The sequence below is a fragment of the Leptinotarsa decemlineata genome, unplaced genomic scaffold (genome assembly GCF_025532065.1).
Source record: "Leptinotarsa decemlineata unplaced genomic scaffold, Ldec_3_MD MMD2_tig00026330_RagTag_RagTag, whole genome shotgun sequence".
Classification (NCBI taxonomy): Eukaryota; Metazoa; Arthropoda; class Insecta; order Coleoptera; family Chrysomelidae; genus Leptinotarsa; species Leptinotarsa decemlineata.
In genome coordinates, this window is record NW_027412690.1 from 6,040,129 (window position 1) to 6,052,564 (window position 12,436).

Consider the following 12,436-nt stretch of genomic DNA (forward strand, 5'->3'; position numbering starts at 1 on the left):
CGTTGAATATTTATAATCGGAACCAGGCGTTTAGGTCCTTTCTGATTTATTCTGTATCTACAAATATACACTCAGTTCCCAGTGCAAGGTCATTTTTCAAGCGTTAACACACATCTAGCGCTTGGTTCAGTTCAGAAAAATGTCGCTTGGTTCCTTTCTGATAAGCATTACCCAGTTGTAATGTTGATTTAAATCTACATAGTGTTCCTGAACGTCTTCAAGGGGGTGATTTTAAATGGATCGTACTGAGAAAAAAATTCTTTTAAAAGGTTTCCTTCATGATATAACAGGACGTAAAATTTTTAATATCGCCTCAATTTTAACATAAGCCTTATATATTTTTCAAAGTATCAGGTTTAAACTTCTCACTCAACTTTCCCTTTTTAATGTCCATGGAACGGCTATAAAAAATATTAATCTTCTGTGTGGTGATAATTTTTTCGGGTCCCGACCCTAAATTCCATTTCCGATTTTTTTTAACAATGAACAGGAGCGGATCTAGGAATGTATTGGGGGGAAGGCGCACTTGAGATAAATTTTTCACTATAAATCTGGTTATCGATTGCGGTTTGGTAATGGGTAAGAAGGTGGGACTGGCTTAGGCCCCATAATTAAACCTTTTCTGCGTCCATGGGGGGAGCTGGCTGATAATGTATAGTTAGGGAAAATGTAACATTGAAAATAATTAAAAATACTGATTTAAACATCATAAAACACAAGATTAAAACTAAATGTAAATCAGATATTTCAGTGACGCTTACTTCATGATTCTTGTGAGTCATCCTCCGTGAAACCCACGGCAGCTTTCTTTCGGGTTTAATTTCAATTTTAATATTGATTTTATTCAATAGGTTTCATGCGCACCTTTGGGTGCTGCCCTTTAGATAGATAAATAAATAAATTAATTAAAAAGGCGCATCAACTCAGGCTGCAATTTTTCAATTTCTCTAGTATATAAATTCCTTACTTTCTTGTCGGAATTCCTTAGTTTAAAGTCGGAATTCCTTGGTTCAAAGTCAGAATTCTTCACTTCAATGTCAGAATTCCTTGGTTCAAACTCGGAGGTCCTTAGTTTAAACTCGAAATTCCTCACTTTGATGTCGGAATTCCTTAGTTTAAAGACAAAATTCCTCAGTTCAAAGTCGAAATTCCTTACTTTAATGTCGGAATTCCTTAGTTTAAACTCGGAATTCCTTATTTCATTGACAGAATTCCTTAGTTTAAAGTCGGACTTTCTTGATTTAATGTCGGAATTCCTTACTTTAATGTCGGAATTCCTCAGTTTAAACTCGGAATTCTTACTTTGATGTCGGAATTCCTTAGTTTAAAGTCGGAATTCCTTAGTTTAAAGTCAGAATTCTTCACTTCAATGTCAGAATTCCTTGGTTTAAACTCGGAGGTCCTTAGTTCAAACTCGAAATTCCTCACTTTGATGTCGGAATTCCTTAGTTTAAAGACAAAATTCCTCAGTTCAAAGTCGAAATTCCTTACTTTAATGTCGGAATTCCTTAGTTTAAACTCGGAATTTTTTATTTCATTGACAGAATTCCTTAGTTTAAAGTCGGACTTTCTTGATTTAATGTCGGAATTCCTTACTTTAATGTCAGAATTCCTCAGTTTAAACTCGGAATTCTTAATTTGATGTCGCAATTCCTTAGTTTAAAGTCGAAATTCCTTAGTTTAAAGTCGTAATTCCTTAGTTCAAAGTCTGAATTATTTACTTCGATAACGAAATTCCTTGGTTCAAACTAGGAATTCCTTACTTTGATAACAGAATTCCTTAGTTTCAAGTCGGAATTCCTTACTTCAATGTCAAAAATCCTTAGTTCAAAGTCGTTATTCCTTAGTTTAAAGTCGGAATTCCTTAGTTTATCGTAATTCCTCAGTTCAAAGTCGGAATTCCGATTGGAAAGTGGAAATTCTAGGTTTGAAGTTGGAATTTCTTAGTTTAAAGTCGAATTCTTTACTTCGAAGTCGGAATTCCTTGGTTAAAAGTCGGAATTCCTTAGTTTAATGTCGAAATTTCTTAGTTTAAAGTCTGAATTCCTTAGATTAATGTCGGAATTCCTTAGTTCAAAGTCGTTGTTCCTTAGTTCAAAATCGGAATTCCGATTTCAAAGTGGAAATTCTAGGTTTGAAGTTGGAATTCCTTAGTTTGAATTCTTTACTTCGATGTAGGAATTCCTTGGTTTGAAGTAGGAATTCCTCAGTTTATTGTCGGAATTCCTTACTTTGATGTCGAAATCCTTAGTTCAAAGTCTGAATTCCTTAGATTAATGTCATAATTCCTCAGTTCAAAGTGGGAATTCCGATTTCAAAGTGAAAATTCTAGGTTTGAAGCTGAAATTCCTTAGTTTAAAGTTGGAATTCCTTAGTTAAAAGTCGGAATTATTTTCTTCGATTTCGAAATTCCTTGGTTAAAACCCAGAATTCCTTTGATGTCGGATTTCCTTGGTTTACAGTCGGAATTCCTTAGTTTAATGTCAGAATTCCTTACTTTAACGTCGAAATTCCTTAGTTTTAAGTCGTAATAACCTAGTATAAAATAGGAATTTCTTAATTTAAAGTCGTAATTCTTAATTATCATTTTATTTCTCTAGAATGGTTGATGCTAGTATGAATTTTTTACTGTGTTCAACTTTTATTTGAATATGTTTTGAAACGTTATATGCTCAAGCTTTCATTCATCCATCAATTCAAATCAAATAGTTCTCATCCACATCATCTCAAACTGCATATCACAACATTAATAAAAAAATATAGCTGTAACATTTATTTTTGCATTGTTCAACAGAATAAGAAAGCTCTGTATAACTTATAAAAAGAAAAATGCCGGTTCCTTAATAAATGCTCAGTGAATCTGCGCGTCACCAAAGTTACGGTTTACAATGGTTGAGATACCGAGGATAGAGACACACTTCCCTAATATGGTATCTGTTCAGCAGCCAGCAGACGAATCGTTCCAGACCTAGACCGTAACCTCCATGTGGACAGGTTCCGTATTTCCTCTGGTCAGTATACCAGAAATAGGGAGCAGGGTCGATTCCTTCCCTCTTATAACCTTCCAGCAACTCTTCCATATCCCATATCCTCATTGATCCGCCGACAATTTCTCCAACGTTAGGAAGCAGTACGTCAACACTCTCAGTGAGCCTGTTATCTTCGGGGCATTTGCTCATGTAGAACGATTTGATATTGGCAGGGAAACGACACAACATGATGGGTTTGTTTATTTTATCAGTCATTTTCCTCTCGGGCATCTCCGGAATGTCCTGAAATCGATATCATAATCAAAAACCACTATTAGAACTAGGTTGATTGAACATCATTTAATTTCATTTAGTTTACTTCTTATCTATCAGACCTAGTTCGTAAGGTGAACTTCAAAAATATGAAACGAATAAACCATATTCTGATCAATTGATTCATTATTACAAACCTCTCCAAACTCATAAAATGTTCCATCTTCTTTCGTAATGTTGTTTTCCTTCAAATACTCAATGGCTTCTGAATAGTTCATCCGCAGGAATGGTCTGGAAGGAACTTGGAAGTTGGGGTTCAGTTCGTGAACAATGTGGCCAAAAGGAGATTTGAGAACTCTGTCTACTACATCACAAATCAAATCCTCCAGTCGGTTCAGGAGATCGTCGAATGTAATGAAAGGACATTCAGCTTCAACATGGGTGTATCTGCAGAGGAAATTATTCAAAATAGCTTCGATTCAAATAATAATATAGTGGTGCAAACATGGTGAAGTAAAACCTCTGTCGGTTGCAAGAAAAATTATTTTTCAAAACCACAAAATGGATGAAATCTCAAACTTTTTTGTGAATAATATGTAATTCAATTTAATCAACTATAATCGCTAGTTTGAACTAGCCTTCATCAAAATATTCTTGGAGACGATTATTATGCTGATATAATTTACAATTTATAGTTTATACTATTAATGGGTATATATTATTGTGTACACCACCAATAGCCAAAGGCTGGTGACAAATAAAAAAAGAGTATACGACAAATAATTATGTAATATATTATGCAGTAGAACCAGATGAAATCCAAAACCGTTTCTTTTTTTTTATAAATATAAAATAATTTGTAACAGCTTTCTTGAATTCAGTGGCAAAGTGAATGTTCTTTATGTATTTCAGGTTATTATATCAATCAATCAAACATTTATTGAACCAGTTTTCCTTCACAATCACATTAGACAAAAAAACTTAACATCATCATAAAATACTGGCTGATTAAACAGGTCAAACAAAAGTAAAAAATTCAATATAAAACATAAAACATACATAAAAAAGTTAATAAGCTACAATCAAATTAGGATTCAAGGAGAAACTCATCCACAGAGTAGTACACTTTTTGCAATAAAAAAATCTTGAGTCACCTTTTAAAGACATTGATATTTGAGGATTTAATGTCCTCACTAATCTTATTATATAGCTTAACCCCAAAGCACATGGGGTGATTCGTTGATACTGTCAATCTATAATATAATTTGTTATTCCGTTGAAGAATAACGAGTCGTCACCAACTTTACTTTTTATTAGAAAAGTATTTAAATAGATTGATTTTCTTGTGAGGTGGTCAGTCAATTGATGGTATAAGATATGTTCGAATTGAATATATTTTGAATATTACTGGAGTTTTATCCCAACACCAAGCCGTTATTTTTAACACCTTGACATGTGTTCCAATTACCAAGTTTTCATCTTCAAGGGGAAGATTGTTGGTGCTATAAATGGCAAGTTATAAATACATTTTATTGCTATATTTAATAAGGTTTTCAAAAGTTCAATACATATTAAAAAATGACACTTGATATATAAGGAATATTTCGATTTTTCTCCTCAAGATCATCCCTCTGTTAACGAATAATATTGTACATGCATTCATTTTCTGATTTTTCTAAGTTTACATTTTCAGTTCATCAAAAGCTTTTTTAGAATACCACTAGATGGCGCAATTGTCAATTTTTAATTTTAGTTCATACTCTATCCACCAGATTGCGATAGTATACCAACATGAATTATGAAGTCAATCCATTTTCTTTCCCTTAGCTTGGTGACAAGCAATCAAATTGTAATATCAACTCAACTTCAAATAATTTAACATTGTTATTTAATAATGTACTATGATACCTTTAACTGAGCAAAGTATTCAATCAACAATATGTAATAATTGTATGAATAGCATGTTGAAATGCGAGACCTCGGTTATTCTTAGCTCTCACAAGATCCATAAGGGTTGTCATTCGTTAAGGGGCGTAGGCTGGTTAACGGAAAAACAATTTTCAACAGATTCTCTTTTTTGTTTTCTACAAAATAACTTTGTCTTCATGTAAGTAACTCGATATACTAATGCAACTTAATTCAACTTTCATTAATTCACGAATAACTATTGTCGAAATATGCATCCCTCTCTTTAAAATTTTCTTTCAGATTATTTCACATAAGAATGGATACATGTGTTTTCATATATCATTTTGAATAAAAATAAAATTGACCAAAAGTGTATCACTTATCCACAAATACAAAGATGTTATAATAATTATAACTATCAATAAACTTTATGATCTTGAAATAATTACTGACAACCAAGAAGAAAATTAGAAATTGCGTTCATAACATAACTTGTCCTTGTGGTCAAAGTTATATTGGTGAAATTTCGAAGACATTGAAAGTATGTAAAAATAAACATCGATATTGCATCAGAAGTAGATAACAACATGATAAAATTGCCCGAAATGGAACAAGAACAGAATGAGCCTCATTCAACCACTCACTAAGAGTAGAGAGAAGTGTATTGCAAACAACTCTTCAGAAATGTATAGTACTTGACAACCCATCTTGAAGAAAAATATGGATAGTGGCGAAATTGCAATTTGAGAACACGTACTATATTGAAAGTTTCAGAAGTTGAGAAACAACATTGGCATATTTACACATTTCAAAATTCCTTTGACATTTGTCGAGAAAGTTTTTTTTTTTATAGGAATAACTATAACATATGAAAAGTTATTGATATAAAACACATTTTCCTTTGCGAACACATTTTCCTTGGTGAGTTTACACAATAACTTATCAGGGTGAACTAGGAGAAATATCCATAAAAAATTCTCGATTTCCTTCACAAAAATTGTCTTTTGTTCAATATGCCAATGTTATTTCGAGCTCATAGGTAAGAGTATAATGTGGATACCTTCGAGTTATCAATAACACAAGAACATAGAAAATATATATTTTGTTGAGTTTCGATTTCAATCACTATCAAAAAATAACCTCCGACCTTGAAGTGCAAAATAATGAGGTGAATTTTCATTCAATATAAAAAAATACACTTACTCTGCTAAATGTCTCCGAGTCCTACTCTGTTCTGCTCTAAAACTTTCAGCGATGCAGTATACATTCCCCATAGATGCTAAACATGTTTCTAGATATAGCTGAGAACTTTGTGTCAAGTAAGCCTCCTCTCTATAAAAAGTTTTAAAAAATCAGGGCTCTGTACTTCTTTGAAACCATACAATGGAAAATTTGAAAAAAAAATGTTTCCAGGTGAACTCACCCAAAATAATCCATTTTAAAAAGCGTGGATCCTCCTTCAACTTGTGTTTGAACTATAGATGGTGGAGTAACTTCACAGTAACCCCTATCAAGATAGTGTTCCCTATGAAACAAATAAAGTTTCAAAAAGTGCGGATATTCGAAGACTCAAACTTGAAAAAAATAAACAATTCTGGGCTGTGCACAAAGTTGAGTTTTTATAAAAATTGCACAGACAAATCTTCTAGAAACTCTGAGATCAGCGCCTGTGTGACTAGATTTAATTTGCAGTAAAATAAATTTACTTGGAAAAACTCTGTTGAAAGATTCATTCAACAAAAAACCTATTTTGCGAATAAAAACTGCACAAACATTAGTTGTAATTTTTCTAATATGATACCATTGCAAATAGCTAACCGGCTAATGCGGTTTTTTGTAAATGAATAAGGCCATTTGGGGAAGGTTAGGGTGACTTGGGTTGGGCCATTTGGGGTGAACAAGGTTAGATTAACTTGAGTTAGCTTATTTGGGGTAGACGAGGTTGGATTGGACAAGGTTAGGTTGGTGACTTCTTGGGTTATGTCATTTGGGGTAGATAGACTTGGAGGTTGGGGTGATTTGTTAGGTTAGATTCGAAGAGGAATTTGAGAAAAAAAAAGTGTTGTCTTTATTGGAAAAATTCTGTGGGTTAGTCTTTAAAAATGTGATTATTAAGGATTTCGAATAAACACTTTTCATTTTATAAAAATTGTGTTTTGGGTTGTTTTCCGAAAGCAAAATTTTTAATAAAAGTGTCGTTTTTATTTAACAAAAGAAATGACAACAAAAATCTCGTATTTTACCATCAGAAAGATGGACTTGGAGGTTAGGTTAGATTTGTTGGATTACCTCATTTGGGGTTGACTTGGAGGGGGAAAACCCAAGAAAATTGTTTTTATTGGAAAAATGTTGTGGGTTAGTATTTAAAGATGTGATTCTTAAGAATTTTGGAGAGAAACTTTTAAAAAACACCTTTGTGTTTTGGGTTGTTTTCCGAAAGACAAAATTTTAATAAAATTGTCGTTTTTATTGGAAAAATGTTTTCGCTTAGTCTTTAAAAATGTGACTATTAAGAATTTCAAAGAGAAATTAAAAAAAAACACTTTTCATTTCACTTAAATTGTGTTTTGGGTTGTTTTCCGAAAGCAACATTTTTAATAAAACTGTCGTTTTTATTTAACAAAAGAAATGACAACAAAAATCTCGTTTTTTATCGCCAGAAAGTGGTTGTAGGCTAGAGAGTTTAAATGCATTTTGACTTGTTTTTGAATTGATTGTAAACATTGATTTCTTTTATTTTAACCGGCAGGTAATTGAACCGACTGATGCCATTGAAAATAATTGAGTCCCTAACTAATGAGCTTGTGGGAATAGACAGTTCAATATTGCTAATGTGACTTCGGGAATCGCACAAGACAAATGATGTTTCTTTATTAAAAGAGATTGTTTCCAAAATTTATAGGGAAGCTACTATTAAAATACCATGAGCTTTGAAAAAAGATGTGCATGTAACACACGAAGCAGCTTTGCATCCCTTTTTTGAAGAACAAAAATCATTTGAGATCAATTGGTAATTATAGTTTCAAAATATCGTCAAATGAAATTATTTAAAACTACTTTCAGGTCTACGTTCGGTTGCAGTATTCACAAAATTAGCATCCATTATTAATTTTAAAGGTAGGACATAAATTTGATTACACTACTATTTGGTCTACCTTTTATCATAGTATTTATATGTCAAGAAGCACAGTTTCAAAACTTTTTAAGGTCTTCAACTTCTACATACTGTTCCCCTCTTCAGCTGATCTTGTTGACATTTATGACGAATTTTTTCATTAAAAATGAATATTTTTTAGTTAGCTCAAATTTTTGTATAGAAACCCTCAATGAGCAATTTCATCAAAAAGCATGTTTACCTAAAAGCTTGCAAGAGCACCGATCTCATCCTTAGAACTTTGGAGGTGTTCTCTCCCCTTATCATTATATGCCGATTTTCAGCTTGGACATCTGGAAGAGCCTGCTCATTCAGTAACGAATCAGCTCCGCCTGCTGGAGCCGAACCAATCAATTCCCAATAGTCAACAATAAGCTCGTGACCACCTGGAGCCTAAAATTACATTTTGAAATATAATGCATATCTGAGTTGATTAGAGGTTAAACTGGAACATAAGTACACAATTCCAAAATAAGTAACAGACTATCATACGATTAATTTATTTGAAAATTTTGAGACTGAAACTAAAAAGTTGCAGAAAAATTATATTTGATGGAATTGGCCCGATACTTGATGGAAATCCATTACGTATTCAAGTATCGCTTTATCAAGACATTTTCACTGTCCAGTGAAAATATTGCAATGAAGGGTTACTTGAAAAATGATATTGTTCAAACAAATTTCGATTGATTATTTAGAGAAAGGTAAATATATCAATGGAATGAAAAACAAACATTTGTTTTTTTTTTAATATTAACAATGTAGTTCACGATTGCAAAAAAAACATCAGCCAATTCATTTCGTCCAAAATCATTAAAACTGAAAATGACAAGAACAGTGGCATAACCAATGCATGAATGATTAGGGCTTGTTCCGAAAGCTTAGGGGGCTTTTGTAGAGAATTTTGTACTGCCTTATAAATAATAAATGTTGAGTAAAGTTATTAGCCGACTTTCATTAACTCTTTGTATCGTTTATAGAGCACGAAGTTGGGGCAAAAAACAGTTGACTTATACAAAAAACAGTAGATACATACAATCTACATAGTAATTTCCACCGCTTAGTCATTTGATAATTATTATAGAAAGTAAACTGTGTCATCAGTGAATTCAACTCTCAATCAGTAGGAGTGAATTCAATTCTCAATCAGTAGAACAGTAGCTCGTGAACCAAAACAAGAGATTTACTGCAAGAACAGTACACCTGGCATTATTAAACATGGTATTCCTCTCATGTTTTCTTCACCATCTGCAGTGGATTGACTCACAATATTCCGCAGTCTAATTGCATCAAGACTTCCATATGAAAGAATCAGTCATTGTTATAAATAACACTGTGATAGACATTGCGACTTTGTTTCATTAGGTATACTGAAAGATGTCTTTTATATTTCCAAAGTTCAATTGTAGTGATTTATTCCATAATGAGCTTAGGAGAGGTAACAGAAAATTAAAAATGTATAAAATACTTTGAATCATCTGAGAATATAGTTAGTGAACTCACAAAAAAAATATATTATTCATTTCCAGAAGGCATACCCAGATCCTACTATGCATGAATGTTGAGAGCAGAATGTTTTTGATTACAATACAATACAACCTCTGACGGAAGCACCAAACTCTTACGAAAGTTTGAAATAGATGAACACTTCAACCTAACAGACCACCATTACAATTTTCATGCAGTCATTGTTCACTGTGGTTCTGCCTTGAATCTGGTCACTATCACGCATTGGTCAAAGACGAAACAGACTAGTTTAAGTTTGATGATAGTCGTGTTACTAAATATTCTGGCGATATATTTATTGGAGCCTCTAGAGACACCCTACATTTTATTTGATGAAAGAGAGGACATTGGCAGATCAAGATCTTCAAATAATGTGATGCAGCTAAAAAAATGCAAATGCGCCACTGGAATCAATCAAGTCACCCCGGAGCGCTAATTAATTTTTGTTATTGTTTCAAAATCCCATAATTTGTATTACTTTCGTATTTATTACAGTCAATATAAAAAAAAATATTCAATTCTGAAAAAATAATATTTGATTGAACCCTTTAGTAGTGGGCCTAAGTAAATATCAAAGAAGGGGTCAAATAAAAATAAAATATTCATACAGACAAGAACATGAATGTTTTGATATAAAATATTCATCAACATTTATGGAACATCAGAATATTTCTACAGTTCAGTTATTAAAAATATTGAATTTTATGAAAGGCACAAGAAACAGTTAAAAATACATTGATATACAATATATACATTGAAATGCATTAATTGATATAATGTACATTCATTAAATCTATCTGGATGTAAGGATGTCACAGGAATACTTACACTTTTTCCCTCGGGCAACTTTTTGAGTACTCCATACAGAACTATAGAGGACTCCGTTTGTAAAACCAGGGCTTCGTAAGTATGACAGAGTTTATCATTCAACACAGATTGCAAGAATCCTGTACCATCTCTAAGTGTCACAAACATCAAATTTTTACCTTGTCTTCTTATCCTATGAGTCCATCCAAAGATTTTCACTCTTTTTTCCCTGAATTGTTCTCCTGATGAATGGAAAAATCAAAATGAAAATTGAAATTCACGAAAAAAAGTCGATTTGGAATAATAATAGTAATAATGATAATTATTATTAATATTATTATGCGGTAAAGTAAAGAACCACCTGCTTGGAATAAACAGATGGATATCATAGGAGAAACAAATGTATATGTACCATCAAATATTCTAATAAGTTTTGGCTCTGGCAAGGATTTATCCTCAGTAATAACAATTTTCTTGGCTTCTTCCAAATTTTTTGCTCTCTTTTCAGCATCTTCTTCCTCTTTGTTAGATTTCTCAGCCAGCTTGTAGTTTTCCCGAACCCACATTTTCTGTATTTTTTTCAGCTGCGATTTAGCAGCTGGTTCATATTTGAGAGCATCTTCTTTGCCATCGACATAAATTACAGGAAAAGGTTCAGCACCGGCTTTTCGCATAGCTTGAAGAATTGTTTTAAAGGGTTTTCCTTCTGTACCGTCTCCTGTCTCATCATTGCCACGGGAATCCGATGTGTAAATAGCTGTGAAGATACTTTTATAACATACCTTGTTAACAAATAACGTCAAAAATACTTACGTATTGCGTTTTCTCCAGGCATTGTGTGAACACGTTAACACTTCAATGTAGAATGAGATTACTTAAGAATTTCTTCGAATCGTGCTAACTGCAGATTAGAATGTTAATAGTGCAATAAGGCTGATGCAACTTTTCAAATAACCGTCATCGGTCATATATGGATTTCCCTTGGGTTTTCCTTTTTCTGAGAGAACAGACAGACTGCAGAATAGGTTAGGTTAGACAACGAAGAAAGGATGACAAACTTCAAAAAAGCTGCTTTCTTTCTCTGTTATGGATAGAAGGAATGTCCAACACCAACTTGTTTCGTTTTCCATTGAGAAAACTCATGCATATTCAGTGTATGTCTAGCCTTTATTAATGTATTAAGAAATAAAAGACAGAGAAATGATAAAATTGCACTGATTTCACTTATAGAAAACGCTTCAGAGACGTTGAAATGTAGCAATAAATGACGTCAAAAATAAGACATACATTTTTATAACATTTATAGTACAATATCAGTCATTCAATTAATCAACCCATGACATATGAAAAACGAACTGCTCCCAATAGTTTTCAAAAAATTATAAATATGAACTAGCTTTTTTGTCATTGGTTATTCATCCAAGAATTATTAAAAAAAGCTGCACGAGCTGACGAAAAACAGAATATTATACAGAATTTGAAAAGTTTTACGAAATCTAAATGCATTTTCAAATTTGCAGATGGGTAATAATAATGAAACTAGTCGAATATTTGAAAGTAAGACCATTCAAATTTGATTACAGTTAGTACTTTATTGTCATTGAAGTGACTTGAAAAACAGTTGATCACCAATCATTTGCAGCAGGTTTCAGTTTTCGGAAGAATTGGAACATTTTGAAGATTGTAGCCGTATTTTTCCCTAAAAATGTTCACAGTGGGAGTGAACTACTGGCCCAATTTTCCTTTGGCAATAAAAAAAAAAGATAGACGATTACCAACAAAATCAACAATCAGTAATTAACAATTAATGATAACATAA

General features: G+C 32.5%; 1 protein-coding gene across 1 annotated transcript; it reads right to left on the bottom strand.

The window, feature by feature from the left end:
• Positions 1-2,758: 2,758 nt before the first annotated feature.
• AsnRS (asparagine--tRNA ligase) lies at positions 2,759-11,682 on the bottom strand. The gene is made up of 8 exons (XM_074183160.1): positions 11,431-11,682; positions 11,030-11,374; positions 10,639-10,859; positions 8,507-8,697; positions 6,574-6,675; positions 6,354-6,482; positions 3,440-3,689; positions 2,759-3,272 (listed from the first exon to the last, which is right to left on the bottom strand). The coding sequence occupies exons 1-8, from the start codon at positions 11,450-11,452 to the stop codon at positions 2,877-2,879; spliced, it is 1,656 nt and encodes a 551-aa protein (XP_074039261.1). The 5' UTR covers positions 11,453-11,682; the 3' UTR covers positions 2,759-2,876.
• Between the last annotated feature and the right edge of the window lie 754 nt (positions 11,683-12,436).

Bases quoted from the DNA above. Each gene is read 5' to 3' on its own strand.
- AsnRS (XM_074183160.1), bottom strand. From the start codon at position 11,452: ATGCCTGGAGAAAACGCAATAC. The intron at 8,698-10,638 runs GTAAGTATTCCT...ATGTAATTTTAG, and splicing joins AGTTGCCCGAGGGAAAAAGT to GCTCCAGGTGGTCACGAGCT. The intron at 3,690-6,353 runs GTAAGTGTATTT...TTTCCTCTGCAG, and splicing joins ACTCGGAGACATTTAGCAGA to ATACACCCATGTTGAAGCTG.